This window comes from Anopheles coluzzii, chromosome 2 (assembly GCF_943734685.1).
Source record: "Anopheles coluzzii chromosome 2, AcolN3, whole genome shotgun sequence".
NCBI lineage: Eukaryota > Metazoa > Arthropoda > Insecta > Diptera > Culicidae > Anopheles > Anopheles coluzzii.
Window position 1 is genome coordinate 118102735 of NC_064670.1, and position 19972 is coordinate 118122706.

Sequence of the window (19972 nt, forward strand, 5' to 3'; positions counted from 1 at the left end):
TAGGACTGACTATCCTGCTATCAATCAATAAATCAATAAATCACTGAAAGCCAAGCCCACGGGTGATACAGGCGCAGGACTTGACCAACAACGGTTGTTGTGCCAAAGAAGAATAAGAAGATAATCTATGCATGCCTCTGTGGTTTCTTTTCATTATATTTTGTCTTTACTTTCCTTTTAGTTGTATCTGTGTAACTCATTCTGCAATCGAGTTTGATCCTTCCACCCGTAAGCGTTACGTATTTTATGGATAGCCCTCAATTGGAACAATTTTCTAACATTTCTTTAATTTTTTTTTTTTGACAGAAAATGACACCTTTCGGTAGGCTGCACAAATTGATGGAGATGTTAAAAATATTTACTTTCTAAAGTATACATTAAACCGCTTGCACATATACAATAAATCTGTTAGCTTTTTTATAGAATACTAGCTGGCCCGACAAACTGAGTTATTCCGAAAAAAACTAAAATATTCCATTATTGCTTTTTTACTTGGGATAGTTATATCGTGCCCGTATCCCCTCAGGATCCGATCATCGAGTGTGCTGTATACAACACAACAACAATCCTGAGCTTTGTATGGGAGTTAGAAAATCATTATTAAATTAAGTTTAGTGTAACATCTGAACGATTTTTAAATCTTAAAACCTATTCTCATACCACCATAAGGTGTGTGCAAAGTTTCGTTGAAAATGATCCAGCCGTTTCGGAGTTTGCTCGCGACAAACACCGTGACACGAGATTTTTATATATATAGATTGTTTATTCGATTTGATTTAAGTTCATAGATACAAAATCATTGTAAGAGCGAGTAGAATATTGTCTGCAGTAATACCTCAGAAAACCACAGCAAAACGTAACTGATCTGTTACCTGATTATTAAAACTGCTAGTTTTGTGATTTTCTTTCTAAAACGATGGATGGTCGTGACGGTAAAATTTTGTTATTCTAAATATTATCTTGCGAAGAAATATCAGGATGTATCCTATTCATTGCATACTGCATTGCATTTACTGATTTGGAATAATTCTTGATGATCTAACTAGACTTCTTAATGATCAGACTTCTTCAGACTTCTTAATGATCAAACTAGAACAACACAATGATACCATATCGCACTGAATGCAACTGACAGAACTCTTCTAATATGCTAAAGTACCGAACCGGACCTCTAAAGACACCGTGACCGTTAATGCAATTCAATTACCCCCTCCGCATGTACCCGGCCCCGAACAACTTACTTGGTTAATGTTTCCAGCGAGCTGGTGTAGATCGTACCGCCGACATCGATGTGCACCGGTGCGGTATACTTGGACGCGGCGGCCACGCACGGTATGCCGGTGATCTGCTTGTGGTTCGCATGGTGGTACCCGCTGCCGACGCCCGTCACCGCGGGCGAGACGGCCGGTATCGGGGGGGTCGGTGTGGGCGACGACGAGTTCGAGATGGTCGGCGATGTGGTGGGCGAGGTGCTGATTTTGATCTGCGTCGCGGTGAACAGGCGCGTCGCGGACAGGTCGCGCGGCTCGAGCGGCTTCACGTCCCGCTCGGCTGCCCGGTCACGTTCGCGATCGCGGTCACGATCACGGTCCCGCTCCATGTCGCTGTTACATTTCCTTCTGCGGGCGAAACGGAAACAGAGGTGCGGAAAGGGGAAACGTTAGCAGGATGTCCTTAAGTGTCAACGGTGTGTCGGAGACGTGGAAGAGCACCGTCCGTGGTCCAATCGCCCTGCAGGGTTTCAAAGGGAGGGCAATGCAAACCTCAACCTACACCGTGCCGTGTGTTCTGTTGTCAAGTTATCAAAAAATATAATTAATACTTTGCATTCTTCCTTCCTCCTGCCTGCTTACTGCTCCAGAACACAGTCGAATTGGAGTGCTTTTTGGGAGCAGCAGATTTCGCCCCGCGGCTAATTTCGAAGCCAACTCGCTCGGCCAGCTGTGCGTCCAGTCCCTGTTTGTGAGTGTGTATGTGTGTATGTGAAGGTACAAATGTTCTGAGTGTCGTCGTCGTTTACAAATCCGTGACGGTTGTTGTTTTTTTGTTGTTGTTGCTGTTTTCGCTCTGTTTTTCGGTACATTAAATCATGGCCGCACTTCTTTGGGGCGAAATAATTTTATAAATATATTGCATTACCCACCGCCAATCCCTCGCCCCGCGATCGTTCGATGTGCCCGCAAGGGATATAACCGGGGAGCCGAGGCGCGTTCATGCGTTCATCTGACACAGGGCAGGGTTGGAAAATAAGCGAGAAAAGCTTTTTTTCTCATCTCGCAATACCATAACCGAAAAAGAAATAAAAGTATGCAGATGAATATACAAAAAAAAACCGCAACACAAGCTCCCTCCAGGCGGTACGCAATATCACGGTTTTTGGGTTTTTGTGCAGGGAACGGTAAGGAAGGAAAGGCTCAAAGTGAATATTTCGCCCCCTTTGCACCCTTTGCCGAGTGTCCAAAAGTGCACTCTTGGATAATTTTTTTTTTCTTTCGTTTCTCGAGCGTCGGGAGGGGTTACGTTTGCAGCTTGACAGTACACTTTGGCTTGGGGGCAGCTCATGAATTCCTTTTTCGAAACGGCGGCCCTTCCTTCGCCCTGGTGATGATCGTGGTGGCGCGCGGTTTTACCACACAACCCTGCGGCAAACCGCTAGCAACAGGTAAATACGCGCGTAGTAATTTTTGGGGTAGAAATGATTTCGCAAGGAACGCAGGAACAAAGCGCAAAGAACCCCACATCCCCAATGGGTGCATGCGAAGTGACAAGGGCGTTGCTCATCATCGCTCGGGTCTTTTTGCTGTTGTTGTTGTGTTTTCGCGCTCGCACGCACGGCCAGCGCACGATGCAGCCGCGGCAAACTGTTTCGCGTAGGTCGCACCAAATGTCTGCGGGCGCTACCGTGAACCCGTTATTCTTGCGGTGGGGTTGGGTTTTTGGTCGAAAAAAAGGACAAGCAGAAAAATGGCCACCACTGGTAATATTGAAATCATTGCGATTAATTTCGGACGGGCTCTCGGGTCCGGCGCACATTAACGTTATTGCAGTGCAACCGGCAATCAGGAAACGATTTCCGTTTTTGGACGCAGCGTTTGGGGATGGCGATGAAAGGTTGAATGTGGAATAACCTTTCTTTTGCAATGTGCTAAACGCGAAGGTGAGTTATGAAGGCGGTTGCCCATGTTTGAAATATTGAACAAGTTTTTGTTGACTTCAGCAGCACAGAACTCAGAGATCTCCTACCAAATTAAAGCGACCACAACCACTGTAAATGATCAAAATAGTTTCAAAACACACACTTCAGTGCCGTTTGATATGCACAAACATGCCGGATAACTCGCTCTGTTTTCACTACCTCTCTCTAAATAAACATTCCATTGGGTCTTTAGACGCCGAACGGGTTCATCGGGTTTGGAACGTTCACACAGCAAAGATGACTGTCCGGTGCCCATCGGTGGTATCAGGCATGTCCAAACCGTCCGCTCGTCCATCAGTTGTAACTAAAAACCAAAGAAACTTCCTTAGCAAAACACCTCCATGTCCGAAGCAAAAGAAAGCAAACCATATGGCTAAATATGGGATGAAGTTTGGTTTTAATTTGTTGTAAAATTACCCCCGCAACGCCATCCTATTCGGAGATAAGACAGTCCCGACACTACACCAAGACAAACTACGCTCCTCCTTTACTTGCATATGTTTTTACAGGTGATCTTCCGCAAGTAAGAAGCGCTCCGGCAATGCATGGGGACTGTGGGATCAGTAGCTTGCGAAACCGATCCGAGGCTGACCATCAATAGTTTTACAATAACAAAACAACTGCAGCCGGTGTTATTCTTTCTCGTAAGGATAGGGTGCCCTTTGCACCTTGGAGGATCAGAGCGTAAGGTGTTTGGATAGAAAATGGCAAAGAAAAAGAAGGAGAAAAGCAAATCCAATGAAGCGTGCTTCGTGCGTTGTGGCTTATTTTGTCCTGCTCGAATGGGGAAGCTGAGAGGGAGCATTTATTTTGATTATCTACTTTTCCCTTTCCCTTTTGGCAAGTGTCTGTTTTTCTGGGAGATTTCTGGATTCAGAAGGAGCTACGATATGCTTTGCGGAGTAAATGAGTAATGAAAATATTAGCTTTGGCAACACATTGCTGCTACTGGTGGTGATGGTTGAACATTTCTCATCCTTTGTGTTTATTTCCGTTTTACGGTACGGAATAACCACTGGCCGTTTTGGCATGTTTTCACGTTGAAGATTTGAGCGTGTTTTTCAAATAGTATTTAAACCAAAAACTGCTAAACTAAAATTGTTCAATTTACCTTTTATCTTGGTCCTTTACACTTACAATGGACCAATGAAAACCGAAACACTGAAGTAGGATACACGAATAAGGTTTGATTTCATCCTAGAGCAGCGGTCGGCTAACTTTGCGACTAAAAGAGTCAAATTCTACAAAAATGTTCAATGAATTTCAATGGTGAGGAGCCAAATTTAGAAATGAAGAGCATAAATTATGCCTATTATAGTCTATGACTACGATACTATTGCATCAAAATAGTTTGAAAATTCCGTTTTGACCCATTTGCACTCCTAAAACACTACATTTTTTTTCTTCTTTGGCTCAACAACCGATGTCGGTCAAGGCCTGCCTGTACCCACTTGTGGGCTTGGCTTTCAGTGACTAATTGATTCCCCCCCATAGCAGGATAGTCAGTCCTACGTATGGCGGCGCGGTCTATTTGGGGATTGAACCCATGTCGGGCATGTTGTTAAGTCGTACGAGTTGACGACTGTACTACGAGACCGGTCTAAAACACTACAACCAGAACCAAAAGATCCTTCATGAGTGATTCAACCCGTTCCAAGGAAAGAATACATAGAATGCTTTTCTAAGAATTAATCAATTTGACAGTATCTTTTAAAAGCAACACTTGTAATACCACAGAATGTTTATGTTATGCAGTAATCAATGAAAGATAATTGAAGGAAAGGATTTATAACCCAATTAATAACACAAAATATAAGAAAATTATGAAATCCTTTCATTAATCTTTCAGGCTTTTGAGTGCTTCATTATAAACATAAACATAACATAAAGCCTAAAATTTTGATCTCTTTGAATAATCAATGACATAAAAAATATCAAAAGTTATAACATATCAAAAACTACTCCTTTCTCATTTATATAATGACGTATTCGCTGGTTCATGTTGGGGTAGAAACACAATTCTCGGATATTCAATCCAATCTACAATAATTGTTGATTAAAAATTCTGCCTGTATAAACTAATCAAGTCATTCGTAGGAACCCCACCAATGGCTTATGACAGGCCTAGACTGATTATGGCTTGTGAAATCAAACATCGAAATAAGACATAACGTAGAAAAAAGAACACATCATTCGCACGGTTTGGTGTGAATCGAGCCCTATTGAGAGTGTTAATCCACACAAGATAAAAATAAGTGATGCTAGATAAGCCTTTACAGTTGTTGTGCTGTTGAAGAAAAAGATAGAAGGATAATTTAGTTTCACCCAGCATCCCAATAAACCACATTCACCCACAGTTGCATTGTGACGGAAATAATCCCTCGTGAACCCACTGCACTTTGAACTTCCCTAAACTAAACCGCCCTGAATGGTGCACCATTTCCAGGCCAATTTCCGTGTTATATTCTCGCTGCCCAATCCCCATAACACTTGTTTTCCATTTATTGAAAACTCCCCCTCCCCCCCCCACCACCTGCAACTTGCCTGCGACTTGCCTGTGTTGTTAGCGTTGTGCCGTTTTCCCCTAATGCCGTATTTCATCATTTCATAATTTAAATAGTTTTAGGAGCCACAATCCCCACACTTCTTCGCGCATCCTGTTTGTCGCTCGTTTTTGGTAAACTAAATCCTTCCCCTTCGCTCGTACCCTGCTAAATGTTAAACATTCGCTCCTCATGCCGGGCTGCAGTGCAAATAGTGCCAACGGGGGAGCAAAAGTTTGGGGTGTATGGAAATAGAAAACTAGCCCGGGAAAATTAGTATGTACATGCCGCACAAACACAAATTTCGAGCAGGACTCCGAAAATCGAAATCCTCGCGTACTAAATGCAGGTGCGGTGGTGCAGTCTCATCTCTACCCCCTTTTCCCAACCAAAAAAAAAAAAAGAGCACAACAAGCTGGAATACAACATGGCGGCCAAAAGTGCACCAGCTATAGGAGGAGAGAGAGAGAGAGAGATAGTGAGAGGGGAAGGTTGATGATGGTCCTGGAGACGGGGGTGTACATTTAAATGGATATTTTCGATACGATGGCCACGGCGGCCGTTTTTCTAGTGTCGCGGGTAAGCCCAACCGTGGGGTTGGGGCTGACGGGGGGAACACAGCAAAAGCCGGGCCAACAGGAATTCACATTTGATTTTACGTCGTTGACTGCATCGACTGCACGTTGCACACATCCTTCCCCTCGGTCACCGCTCGGTTTCATTTCTCGCAACGCTCCAAAACTGTCCGCCTGCGCGCTATGTGACTTTGCATAAACTATCCCGAGCGATCGTGTTTCCCTTCGGTCCGTGCGTGTGTGTGTGTGTGTGTGTGTGTGCATGTAGGATGCGGCCACAAAACCCGCTCATGCACACCAATAAATAGTGCATGATAAATTTGTACATTTTAGATTATTTATTCAAAATATATTACCTCCGGGGGCGGAATCGAATGGTGAATTATGGCTGCAAAAATATTTCCCTACGCTGTACAGCGGCCGGACAGCGCTTCCCTTCTCCTTTTGCCCTCCCGCTGCCACCGTTTCTCAGCTCACCGCAGCAGGAGTTTGGTCGGGAGATTTTCCGGAGATTTTCGCGCATCTCCCCAACCACGCACCGCTTCCCGGCTTCCATTGCGCAGGTAAAAGTTAGGAAAACGCTTTAACGTGTCTTGCCGTACAGCGCGTTGTAAACCATTTTCCCATGGTTCTTTCGTGTATGAGCGTCTCTCGATTGAATTTTCCCAACGTATGCCCATCCCGCCCCAAACCGGGTACGGAGGGAACATCGAGGCTCACAGTTGTGCGAAATACTTGTGCGAATAATAAATCCTAGTGCAAAATCGCACGTGACGCGGGCGCGCACGCACGCAAGCGAAATGGTGGCCGCGCTCGAGTACGGGTTAATTTTTAACGTGTAAGTTAATTTATTTTGTATTCGCTGGGCAGAACGAGCAAGGCGGCTACAGCGAGGCGTAAACAATTCATTTTTAAGCCACCGCTACTCCAGTCCTACCAGGCAGGGATTGAGCGTTTCGGTGGAATTGGATGTTGTACAGGTGTGTGTGTGTATGTGTGTGTGTGTTTGTGAAAATTGCACCCAATACTTCATGCCAGGTGTGGTTTTCTATGGTATGTTTGCAAATAGAGTGGGGGATTGTATAGTAAAAAATCTGTACATGAATTTTATGCAGCTTTGCATAGCAAACAATATCTTTTGAAAGTATGTAGAACAAATAAAGCGTTCATTTGAAATAAACTTAGTTTACACCACACATGTTCCTGCTTTTTGGGCTAAATAATATCTAAAAAACATGTGAAAATTAAAAAAAAAATAAAAATTTGAAATATAGTGTTTGTTCTGACCGTTTCAAAGAGCAATTATAAACTATGAGGATTACTTTTATTTACCCTTTTAAACGTACAACAAAGGTTGTACTGCAGTCACTAACTTATGCAAATTAAAACCTTTGTTGATTTTTCCATAACACAACTGGAACGATACCTATAAATAGCGAGGCTAGATATAATACCGTGTAATGCATACTATTCATATCAATATAAACAAAACTACACCTTTACTTCTATTACCACCTTCGTGGGTAGACCATACAATTTAAACGGGAATTTCAAATTTTATTTGTGAAAAAACAAGAATAGTTCAACTGCGACTAATTGATCGCCAAGTCATCCTGACTATAGGCCCAAATAATTCAATTTATATACCATTAGAGTAAAATTTGGAGCCAGAAAGCATTTGAAACAGAAACTATAAACATTAGTACATGCAATGATATGCAAATTTTTACAAAATTATCGGCTAAACCGAAACCAAAACCCTTTATTGCATGTATAACCTACCCAGGTATGTGCTTTTATTAGTAAGGGGTACAAATAGGTTTGATAGGTTATTTTAAATTAAATTAATTTTATATTTGGATTTTTAGTCCAATGTTAGAAAACAAGTTTTACAGGCATTTCGATTTTTTGAATCGTTTCAATTCTCCATCAGTAAAAATTCATCAGTTTGAAATTCATCAGTAGAACCTACCCGTGTAGATGGTTATAGAAATTAAAGGAAAATTATGTGTAGGTCGTGGAGTCTAATATTCGGCCAGTTCAAAATATCAAAATACATTTCAATTTGTTTGCATGATTTGTGCACTTAGATCAAACATAATCTATTTCCAAGTTTCTTTGAAAAAAGATAGATATATCCTGTTTCTAGTGTATGCTGTTGACAAAACGGTTTAAAAATAATATAAAATTCAACTTTTCCGATTGCCTTGTGTTTGAAGCTTTGAATTTTAAGTGTTTTTGTTCTAATAGAAGTGTTATTTTACATAAAAAGCTCTGAATGAAGTAAATACTCTAATTGACTGTCAGCTCAAAACACTCATCATGCCTATGTCCTAACATTTCGTGTTGGATCTATATGTCAAATTAACTGAGCGTTACGTACGCTGGAGGGACTGTTCTGTATCGAACTACACACCAATCAGTCATAAATAAACTCCTGACGTTGTAATATAAATGAGTTCTGATTGTACATTAATTGAAATAAGCAACATAAAACAAATCTTTCAATTTTTAAATGCAAGAAAACATTCAGATACTTCTTTGGTTCGTAAAAAAAAGCCATTGCCTACAGCATTTGCGTTTTTTTTAACTCTTGTCCTTCTGTCAAACTGCCAAAAACCGTTCAACCTCAAAGCTCAAAGACACAAACGCGTGGTAAGGGTTTTTCATCCCTGCAAAGGAAAACAAAAGGGCCAAAAACGTTCCTGCTGCCAGGTATGTCGGTCAGTCTGGTCGCGCACGATGTCGGTACAATCCTTTTCTCAAACGGACAACCACCTCATTCTACGCGTAAAACATACGCGAACACTAACACCGAATAAATAAACCGTCGTCCGGTCCGGAAATCCGTTCAAATTCCGTGCAGTGCGGCTTTGAAGAAACCATTTTCGCTCGATGGGACTGCAAAGATAAAACGCTCTTCTTGCGAAGGATGGAGGAGCACAACAAAAAAGGGGCATCTCGTATGAACGTACGGCTCACCACCCACCGCCCGGTACGTGTGCGTGCGTTTGTTTGCTTGCCTTAGAATTGGACCGTGTCCGGGCCGACCGCGGATCATCGGGGTAGGTGCGAAACCCTTGCCCAGCGCACGCCGTACGCCAAACTGTTGCGCGAAAATTGAATCATTCGGGCGAGTTTAGTCGGGGTCGGCTACGTTTGGGGATGAATTCCGTGAAATTGGGCTTTGGGCCAGGGCCGTTTGTAAAACACCGTGTTTTTGGAGGGATCTGTCCGGGTCGTGTGTTTGTTTACCCTCTTCTTTCGGCCAAGGGGTTAAACGAGCATATTGTTTGATTGTAACGGGGAAAAGAAACGAGCGGAAAAAAATTTGCCCCATACAACCGCAAATCTCGGTTTAGTGCGCGTGTAAATGGGAACCGCCGTGTCATTTGTGGTGAGCCTCTTTATTTGCACCATTTTGCACCACGGCGGGATAAGGGACCGGGTGGATCAAACGGTCACCGTTTGGGTCGCTTGCACAGGGAAATGTGTGTATGTTTTTTTTCTGCCAGTGAAAAACTCACAAAAATAAAGCTAAACGTCGTGCCTTCATCAGGAGCACACCACGCACAGAACCCATTTCAGGGATGAATTGGAAAAAAATGGAGGTAAAAGAACACAGAACGACAAAAAAAAACAGTATAATAAATATACATATGCGCGTACAAACAAAACACACGTGAACACAAAAGCCTACAAGGATCGCCTGAAATTGGCTGTCCTCTAAATTTCACCGCAGGAAACGTGCCACTTTTTTCCACGGGGTGGAGATGATGGGGTGGCAGACGAAGAGAGAGAGAGAGAGAGAGAGAGAGAGAGCGAGTTTCGGGCACAGAAAGCCATTAAAATAAATGTAAAAGCCTGCGGCACACAAAAGGACCCAAACTTATTCGTTGCCTGTTCTCCTCGCTCTTTCTCTCTCTCACACACACTCTCTCTTATGTGCGTGCTCGTTTTGCAAAAAAAAAAAAAAAAACTTCAAGCCTTGTGTGTATAGCGTCACCCAGCGACCAACGAACACCACCACCTACCACCACCCTTCCCTTGTGTGGGTGCGTGGGTTTTGGAATTAGTTTTGCTGCAGGCTTCGTTGGCGCGAAACTTGAAGCAGCAGCAACAGCCACGCTAAAACCCCACCCGCTCGCGCCCAATCCTACCCAAACCATGGGCAAAAGCAAACAATCCATCTCGCGGAGAGCTCCAACGGTTTCAGTGTGGCTGGTCGGCCCGCGGCGGGCTCTCCGATGGACCGATATCAGAACGCAAATCGGAAGTTTCGGCTGCCTCGGAGAGATGGCTGGGTTTTGCTGCGCTATCCGAACCGTTGCCCGCGGGCCTTCACCGCCGGAAGCGACCTGTAGCAGCGTACGTAGTACAGTTTCGATCTCTGCCTCGTTGCCGATAATTTATCACTCCCCCAATAGCTACACTTCATTCCTTCCCCCCTAGAGGCGACGGAGAGTTTTCCCCTGAACGGGGGAAGAACGTCTCGTTTCGTGTCAGTAAATGGGTGCACTCGGTCCCCGGAGGGTGCCATGTTCGAGCGTCCGTAAGACATTGTCGCTGTCGCTGGTGCGCTGCCGAGACTAGGACGAACTGCATGGGTAACTGCGTCCTTGCTGCAGTTTCGCTGCCTGCGCTGCATTCTCGTTCCCGGAGCGATCTTCCATTGGTGGGTGGCCAACAACGTCGAACGGCACCAGTGAACAATAATGTGAGATGCGTAGAGCACAAGGGCGAGGGCAAAATTTATCATTACTTTGTTATCTTCTAGGGAGAATAGAAACATGGAGTAGAAGAGACCAGTGAGGGGAATGCATTTTAGATAGGATGGAAGGTAGTGTAGGTAGTGTGCGTGCATAAGAGTTTGTGTTAATGCCAAAGATGCGGTTTGTAATGGTTTGGTGTTACAGCGTCCAGCTAGAAATTGATTTCGCGCATCGGTAACACACTAAATGTTTCCATTTACTCTGAATAATCCAACAATACAAGATTACAAGTTATGTACATCTTTTCAAAGTTTTCATTTTAATTGTTAATCATTGTAAATCAATCACTCGAAAAAACGAATAAAACCATATATTTCCAATTACACGATTCTGCAATACTGTTGTAGCAACAATAACAAAATATACTGTAAATGCCATTGTAATTGAATCGTGTAAAACTGTTTATAATGGTGTTTTGTTGAATGTACCCTTGTAAGAAAGAATTATGATTTGAATATTTTTATTTCGCTTTTCTTTCACATGATTTGTTTATTATTCGCTTGTACCGAACTATTTCATCTTAACATAATGTTACTCTTTTACAATCTTGTTTCTTTAATGTTTAACTCTATTTTAGTTGAATTAACTACAGATTCAAATCTTTGATATGTGTGCTCTTGTGGTGGAATGGAAGATAACACTCAATACAAAATAAAAAGTCCTAGCAGTAAAGTATTATAAGCAATACATAGTAGAAACGGTCTTTTGTTGTATACCCCAACATATTTATAATATTTATGAAATGAATAAATTTACCAAAATCCATTATTTATTAATAGTAAAAAGGTTTCTAATCACTATTAAAATGTGCTGATTAAAGCTAGTGTTATTACTAAAAAAAGCAAAAATATAGAATAAATAATAAACCCTAACTTATGCATATTTGATTGATGTTATGACGTCACACACATGATTTCGAACGATTCTCCTATCCATTGTTCCTTCGCTCAAAACAAAAGTTTGTTGGCTTATAGTTCAATAGACCCCACAAAAATATTGATTTCTCCTGTAACTCACTTCAGACGATATTAATGTATTGATGAATCTTTTTTAACGTCACATATTTAATGATAAGGTGATTTGTTTTGGGACTTAAGTTCAAAACTTTCATAAAAATTGAATGCTCTCACCAGCTAAATCACCTACAGTAAATAGTTTACAACAATTTTCTTGTTTCTAAGTCTTCTTCTTCTTCTTCTTTGGCTCAACAACCGATGTCGGTCAAGGCCTGCCTGTACTCACTTGTGGGCTTGGCTTTCAGTGACTAATTGATTCCCCCCCCCATAGCAGGATAGTCAGTCCTACGTATTGCGGCGCGGTCTATTTGGGGATTGAACCCATGACGGGCATGCTGTTAAGTCGTACGAGTTGACGACTGTACTACGAGACCGGCTGTTTCTAAGTCTGGTCTTATTAAAAACAGTCCATCTTTTCGCTATAGATACAAATCAAACCTAGAATTAAAAACAATTTTGTCCCCGACTGTAACGTTCCAATCAAACGCGGCCGCCCAGTAACAATGCAGCCACGTTCTCCTTATTCAGTAAAGTTGGTGCACTTGTGTCTGTGTGTGTATGTGCAGTGTCTATTTTTCTACTTTTGATTTTCCCGTCATTCCACTACACCCAGATCATTTGCATCCACCGCCATCCATCATCTTGCATCTTTGCCGAACGATACGCCCGAAGGCAAGGTCCATTTTTACCACCACCCCCACCGTTGTGAAATGCAAAAGCTGCAGGAGGCAAATATCTTACCCATCCACCCAACCGCCTCCTCCGCCCAAACGCCGACCACTATCACCCAGGCAACTTGCACCGTCGACGACGTCTCGTGGAAGAACAACGCAGCGACGCGCAGAGTGGGGTCGGCACCGGCGGCCGGTACTAAACACGAGCGCCAAGCCCAAACGTTCGCGTGCCGGAGGGCTTTTTTCCTTTCGGACCTGTACCGTCGACGGTATGAACGGTGCTGTTTAGGCATATCTATCCTCAGCGCGCCTCGCTTTCACCGTTTCTCTCGCTGCTCGATTGCTCTCTCTCTCTCTCTCTCTCTCTCTCTCTCTCTCTACTCGATTCAGAAAAGGAGCGCTTTCGCCCAAACGTTCGGACGCTCTTGGGAGCCGCGGGCCATGTTCACGTGGCTTTGACTTTCTGCTGTCCCGAAACCCGTCCCACCCTTGCCGGGGCCGAGTATTGGATCGAACCATCGTTGCCTTATTCTATTGCAATCGCCCCGTACGTTCTTGTACCGATAACCGATTACCTCCTGCCCTTCACACCAAGTGTAAGGGAGCCCGTACACCACACGAACCGATGTGGATCGGTCGGTCGGTCGATTGGTCGGTCTAGCATCTGGAGCAAAAGCCTGCGTGCTCCGTAGGTTGCTACGGTTTCCAGCACAAACGGCCTTTCTTATCCTTCGCATGGCCGTACACACCAACGCCATAGACCACCGTAGCCTGCTGCCAAAACCCCCGTACACGCTCCAGGGAATGGTACAGCATCAAGACGAATCAATAGCGCTTCCAATAGCGCCAGCCTGTGCCTGTGCCTGTCTCCGTGCCTCTTGCCAGGCCGCGGCCTGCGAGGGATCTTTACAACCCGAACCGTATCGCCCCGTCTCGGGACGGTGCAATGTAAAACAAGACAATCAGACATTCTATATCTCACTAGCCGGCGGGCAACTTTTCGGTACCCGTTGGCCCGCGGGCAAGATTCGAAAATGTGCTCTCCTTTCAATTGCAAAGAGATTCAACGAGGGGAAGAGGACGGGACGGCAGGAGACATGTTCGTTCAGGCGGGCTAGTGTTTGCCCTGCGTTACTCCGGACCTTTCTCAATCCTTTGCCGGGTCCTGTTTTTCTACAGTGCACACGCAGACACGCGAATAGTGAAGGAATATGAAAACGGATCGACCGTCCGGCTACAACTTAGTCTCCTGGTCGGCGTAATGGCTCGCGGACATTTTTGCGTCCTACCGTTCTCCCCACTTACTCTTGGCTGGTTGAGCTGTAACCGTGGATGTGGCATTGTGTGGCAGCTATTATTTAAGTTCGCTTTTCTATGCCATGGTGAACGGTAGACTGTATTAAAAATGGTTGTTTAATGCTTCATTATAGCCATGTTTCAAGTGAAATAATTTTCAAGTTATCGTAAAACTGAAGCATTTCACAGAACGGTATAGATAGAATATTAAAAGTTGATTGGTAACACTGATTAACACATAAGATAAGAATTGATTGAAATATATTATTTTCTCAAAAGATTTAAGTAAATAAGTCGTCATTTGATCCATTAGTTGTTACTACTTGTTGTCATTATAGTTAGAACTTAAATAGTTAGCTGTCAAAATTAAAAAAAAAATCATTGAGAGGTTTTACGGTACTAGCCAATTTGTATATAGAGTTTGATAGTTGGTGGCTCAAATCATGCCAATATTCCATATAAAAACACACGCGAAGATGGCCTTAGATTTTCGGCCAAAATTCGTTAAGCCTAAAAATGCAAACAAACGACATTTCGTCGCGGGTTTGATCAGGTTAGGTTATGAATGATTTTTCTGTTGTTGAAGCCTAAATATTTTGTCAAGAAATGTTAAAAACCGATTTAATCGATACTCTAACATGTATTTAAAGGACTTTAAATCATTTAAAACAGAAAAACAACAAAACGGTTTTATAATGCATCATTGTTGGTACATAAATGGTGAAAAACAGTATGGCGGAATGTAACTGTCAAATGGATACAACTAGAATGATGAATATTGTTCCAGTGATGTCCTGTCATATATCCAAACTACATCCTCGTCTGACAAGCCTTGAATGACTAGGTTTGTTGAGTAAAAGTAGGAAGAAGAACCATACATGAAATCAATAATTTTTAGATGTACTTTAATCGTTTTTAGTTCATCGTCTGTAGTTTGAAAACATGAAGTCTGTAGTGAAAAAGGATATACAGTCATTATCCGATATACGCTATCGTACGGGACCGAGCGCAATAGCGTATCTCGAGTTTTCGCGTATAGCGGATTTGTATGGAAAAATAGTTTACACTACCAGTTCGAGCGTTGAAAAATATCGCCACAGAGTTTTGCATTAAAGGTTTTTGTTGTAAAACAGGTATCTTTTGCACAAATTTAATGCAAAATGCAAAAAGAACATTAAGGAAATTCAAAAAGAGCATACAATATTTCAAAGTATTAAAATATTTGCAAAAATCGCATGGAGCTGTCAAATTTAGAGCAATCGCGTACTGCGAATTCGCGTATATCGAGTATCGCGTACTGCGGATAATTGCTGTAGTTGTCTGAAAAATAATCTATAAAAATGAGAATAAATGTTGTTATCATAATGATCTTTCATGTATTAATAATCAGGAACTTGATGATAACTTTTGGTATCTAGTTTGCTAAATTCAATAGTTTCATAACATTAGTTCATAGCTATAGTTTGTAGTATAGTGATAAAACAATACTTTGATGAAATATATTACGACCAAATGACATATTAAGCCGACATCTAAATGCTAAGGAAAAATTGGAAGTATCGATTTAACTTTCATTATGCTATTTATAAGAACTCTACCCGCGTATAATACTGGAGATGCAACCGTGGAAGATGTCGGTTCGATTTACAGGACCAAGCTCACCTTCCTTGAAGGACAAGAATTGCTCAGAGCTTAGCGCTGAACTCGCTGATATGTGACATCTGCAAAGAAATCTCCTAAGGAAGATATGCCTGATATGTCATGACATCAAGTAAAACACATCAAATGAAACCATCATATCAAACAGAGTTGCAAAGTAATACGAATCGAACGGAAGCAGATAAAAAAGTTGACTTCCATACAACTTTAGCATGGAAACGTTTCCCCCAAACTACGCTCCCTTCAAATCGAAACATCATCGTAAAATCATCCCGCCACTCAACACCTGACACGTGGTGAAAATATTACAAACTTTCAAACTTTTCATAAAATAATTAAATCCTGTCTGCCGCTGGCGTGTGAGGCACATCGCCCCGTTGTAACATTGGTAACCGGGCCCAGTCCAAAACACCCCGGCCATCTTATGGGCCACACATTTTTCACCCCGAAAGCTTACAATGGCGATGGCTCCGCTTGTCATGTTAACGGTAATGTGGCTTGACGCTTGCCAGTATTTAATTTCAACCTAATTAGTCCGGCCAGTTCCAGCGCCAGGGTTTGGCTAACTTTGGGCAACTTTTAGCTCCCATTTCTAGCGTAACAAACTTTTCAGCATTTACAAAACCTGTCAAACTTCGACTCAATCAACCAAAAACGGGAGTGCAACATTTTAGAAATGATGAGGCTGATGTTGCTGATGCTGCTGTTTTTGTTGTGTTAAGGAATGGAAGGGTTGTAGTTGCCCGGTTTTGAGGGAGGAAGTAACATGCCCTGTTGGTACTTCAGGGTACTGCTAGGAATTTGTGAGTATGTAGTTACGCCCCATACGAGCAAAATTGGAAGGAAATGTTGTCCGGTGGTTGTGCTGTTGAGGGAACATTCGGTATCATTAAGGGCTGCTTGTCGAATTTTCCTCTGTAAGAGACGTCAAAGGAGCTATCGGATCAAATCTGCTCTTTAGCGAAGAAGGCTTCCCGGTTTACGTTTTCAAAACATTTAGAACGCACTAGGGAGAGCGGGGAGACGCTGTTTCGGCCCGAAACACAAACTCAGCTCCGTGTCCTAACTGACCGACTCGAGCCAATCCTTTTGTTGCAAGCTTCCTAATCCTTACTCGAGCTCGTGTACGATCGCGCACAGTACAAGCGAGGCTTCCCGGCCAAAGGGAGCGTTTCCAAAGGCCTTTCCTTGACTTTCGCCCAGCTAACCAGGTTTGTTTTCTTCAGACACAGAGCGCTCCGCTCCGCCAAAACAATAGTTGAACCACATTCGATCCATCCGATATGGGGCTCCTCTGGCTGCCGCGTTGCATTTACCACTCGGACAGACCCTCGGACACTCCACCATTTCGGTGCACGGACAGCTCGCCCCGATCTCGGACGTTGCCGGCAGCATGTTCTCATAAAACACCACACGATTGGCTCGAGGGAGGTGGTCGAGCAGAAAGCGAAGCGTTCGGTTCGAAATTCCAACGAAAATTTTCCAACTGCCGGCGGGCGGTTCGGTTGGCCGGCGTGTCATGTACGTCATTGGTTGAGGCGGTCGCAGCAACCGGACCCTCGTCGCAGTGGTTTCGAAATTATCGACGCGAGGGTGGGCATCCACTCTGCGCTGCCCACACTCGTGTCTCCCATCCGCCAGGGCTTGGTGATCCTTGGTAGAAAACGGCTTACAAGACACATACACACACACACCAAGCGTACGAAGCTTGACGCATTTCGCCCGTAGGTAAATGTAGGGCTCCGGTCGTGTTGGCCGTTTTGGTTGGACGGTGTCGGTTGTGTGTGTGTGCTTTTTCTGTTTTGGTACGGCTTTTTGCCAGTTCGCCATCTCTCAAGATGTAAGGCGTAAGGCGAAAACGATTGTGATCCTGCCTTGCGGGGGACAACAAACGGTGGAGAATCGCTTGTGTGGTTTCAATCTCATTTTGTGACTTTTTAATCGTTTCGATACACAATTCCCACACAGTTCCACCCCTCTTCCGATCACACCCCTAGGGAGCCAGAGGAGTGTAAAGATGTTTAGTAACCTTTCCGCGTAAACGCATAAATTCATAAAACGCATTCCAATCGCTTTAACCAGCGGTCAAACATAATTGACAGAGGAGAGCGCGCGAGAGAACGAGCGTGTCAACCGTGGCCAAACGTGCCGTGTACCGCGTCGTGGCGTCTGAGTGGGTGGGCGTCGTCGTCGTCGTCATCGCGATTGCCGAACGTGCGAAGACGTGCTGCCGGGCCCCGCCGCCGTGTTGGGTGCTTGGTTCGGCGATCGAAGTTCGGTGTGTTTCAAACGTGGTAAAAAAAGCGCGACCGCCTGATTCAACGCGTGATCCATCGGTTTGCTCGGGAGTTCCCCTCCGGGCTTTGCACAGCGCAAAGATATAAATTGTCTGGGAAAAAATGAGATTTTCAAAACACCCCGCGCCCGCGTGACGTGATTTGCCTGCGAGGATAGTAAGAGCTTGCACGAGGAACATGATAACGAGTTATGCTTTACACGACCGTTAATTGAAATAAACCTTCGCAAACCTGTCAATAGTTGTGAATCGGGGGTGGAGCGGGGGGGGGGGGGGGGATACTGGCGAGGTGAGAAACTGTTTCAGCTTATTCTCTACACCTTTAGCTTTGACAGTGAGAAGGTTTATGAGCATTGGTTCGGTGGTTCTTAAAAAAAGGGACCGGAAATGCTCTGGCAATGGCTAGGAAATGGACCAGCGCGTTCAATCACGAACAGATCACGAAATTTTAACAACTCCTATTCCCAATTCAGTTTCCTTACACAATTTATTTGCCTTTTTTGCTGTTATCATCAGGTCGGTTATGGTTTGAGATCGTCTTTACGTGATTTGTTATCTTTGTATCGTGTTCTTTGCAATAATGATCACTTGGTCTCAGATAGCCATACACTTATTAAGAATATCCTAGGTTCGTTGATAATTATTGTCTTTATAGTTTGACTGTAATAGCTTATATGTTTGATTATTTGTTTGCTTCTTCGCTTTATCCACGCTATATTGATCATCATCACCACCATCATAAAGATGGGGATACTCATGTTTCACAAATTTGATAGTTTTGTTTATTAATTGATTTATTAAAACTTTATATCAACCAAAAATCCATAAAACCCCTAAACTACAGTTTAATTTACGTCACATCTTGCATTTGACTGGTAGTACTGGCCATTGCGAAGAAGTTGATTAGGTTAGATCCAGATTAACGAACATTTCAATCTTAATTAGGCATAATGGACACACAAGGACATGGCAGAAAAAGCTAAAATGAACTTTTTTATTTGCAAAATGCCACAAGGGTATTTCTCTAGAAATATTAATTATTAAATATTATTACAAAAATATAATTTCTTAAACACATATCATAATACTACGTAAATAATATCCAAAGTTTTTGAAGATCGGTTAACATTGCTGGCTGTAAAACTTGTTCACATAGAAGCTATAAAGGAAGGGCCAAAGAGCACTTCGGTCAATCCCATACGAGCAATGTTTATGTGAAGCTTTCTTCGAAAAAAAGCTTTTCAAGGCGGCATTATTTTGATCAGTCTCGATTTTCATTATTGATGCATAAAAATGATTTTCTGATTTCACTAAAATGAATGATAGTTTTTCGTAAAAATCGATTCTAAGATGGTTAAATTCTCTTATATTCTATAGTGCTGCTCCTAGCAAAATAGGAGTAATGCCATACATCTTTCAAAGTGAAAATATAGTTCATAATAGCCATGTTTATCGCTTTTTTCATAATTTTCACACTTAACCTAGAACACAAAATATTTAAATGGATTTAAGGCATACATTAAATGACTGTCCATCTTTTGCACAGCAACGAGATTTAAATGTTTTGATCAACCGAAGTTTACCCGTTCTTGCTCTTTCTCTCTATTTGAAAGCTGTGGGTTAGCAAAAGAGACGTAGTAAACTCAAAATCAAAACAACAACAACAACAACAAAATGCAAAATTCTATCCAATATTAAATATGTAAAGTAAATTTGTGTTCGAAACGGTTGAGAGCAGACGCAACGTAAAAAATCACTCAAAAAGTTATGATCCAACCAGTCTCGCTCTCTGCCCTGGAGGAATGTGTTTTCGCGGTGAATTAGATTATTTTGCAATATAGCGATATGTGTGTGTGTGTGCATACACTGCAACGAACCCCCAGCACACAGTCAACTACAGCACCACTATTACAACTATCCTTCCAAGCGGGGGAAAACGTGTCAG

General features: G+C 42.9%; 1 protein-coding gene across 1 annotated transcript in view; it reads right to left on the reverse strand.

Moving 5' to 3' along the window:
• LOC120950054 (BTB/POZ domain-containing protein Tiwaz) overlaps positions 1-19972 on the reverse strand; it is a 49758-nt gene that overhangs the window by 3942 nt on the left and 25844 nt on the right. The window contains exon 2 of the mRNA XM_040367794.2: positions 1242-1619. Within this exon, the coding sequence (XP_040223728.1) occupies positions 1242-1600 (359 nt within the window). The 5' untranslated portion in view covers positions 1601-1619. The remainder of the gene's footprint in view (positions 1-1241; positions 1620-19972) is intronic.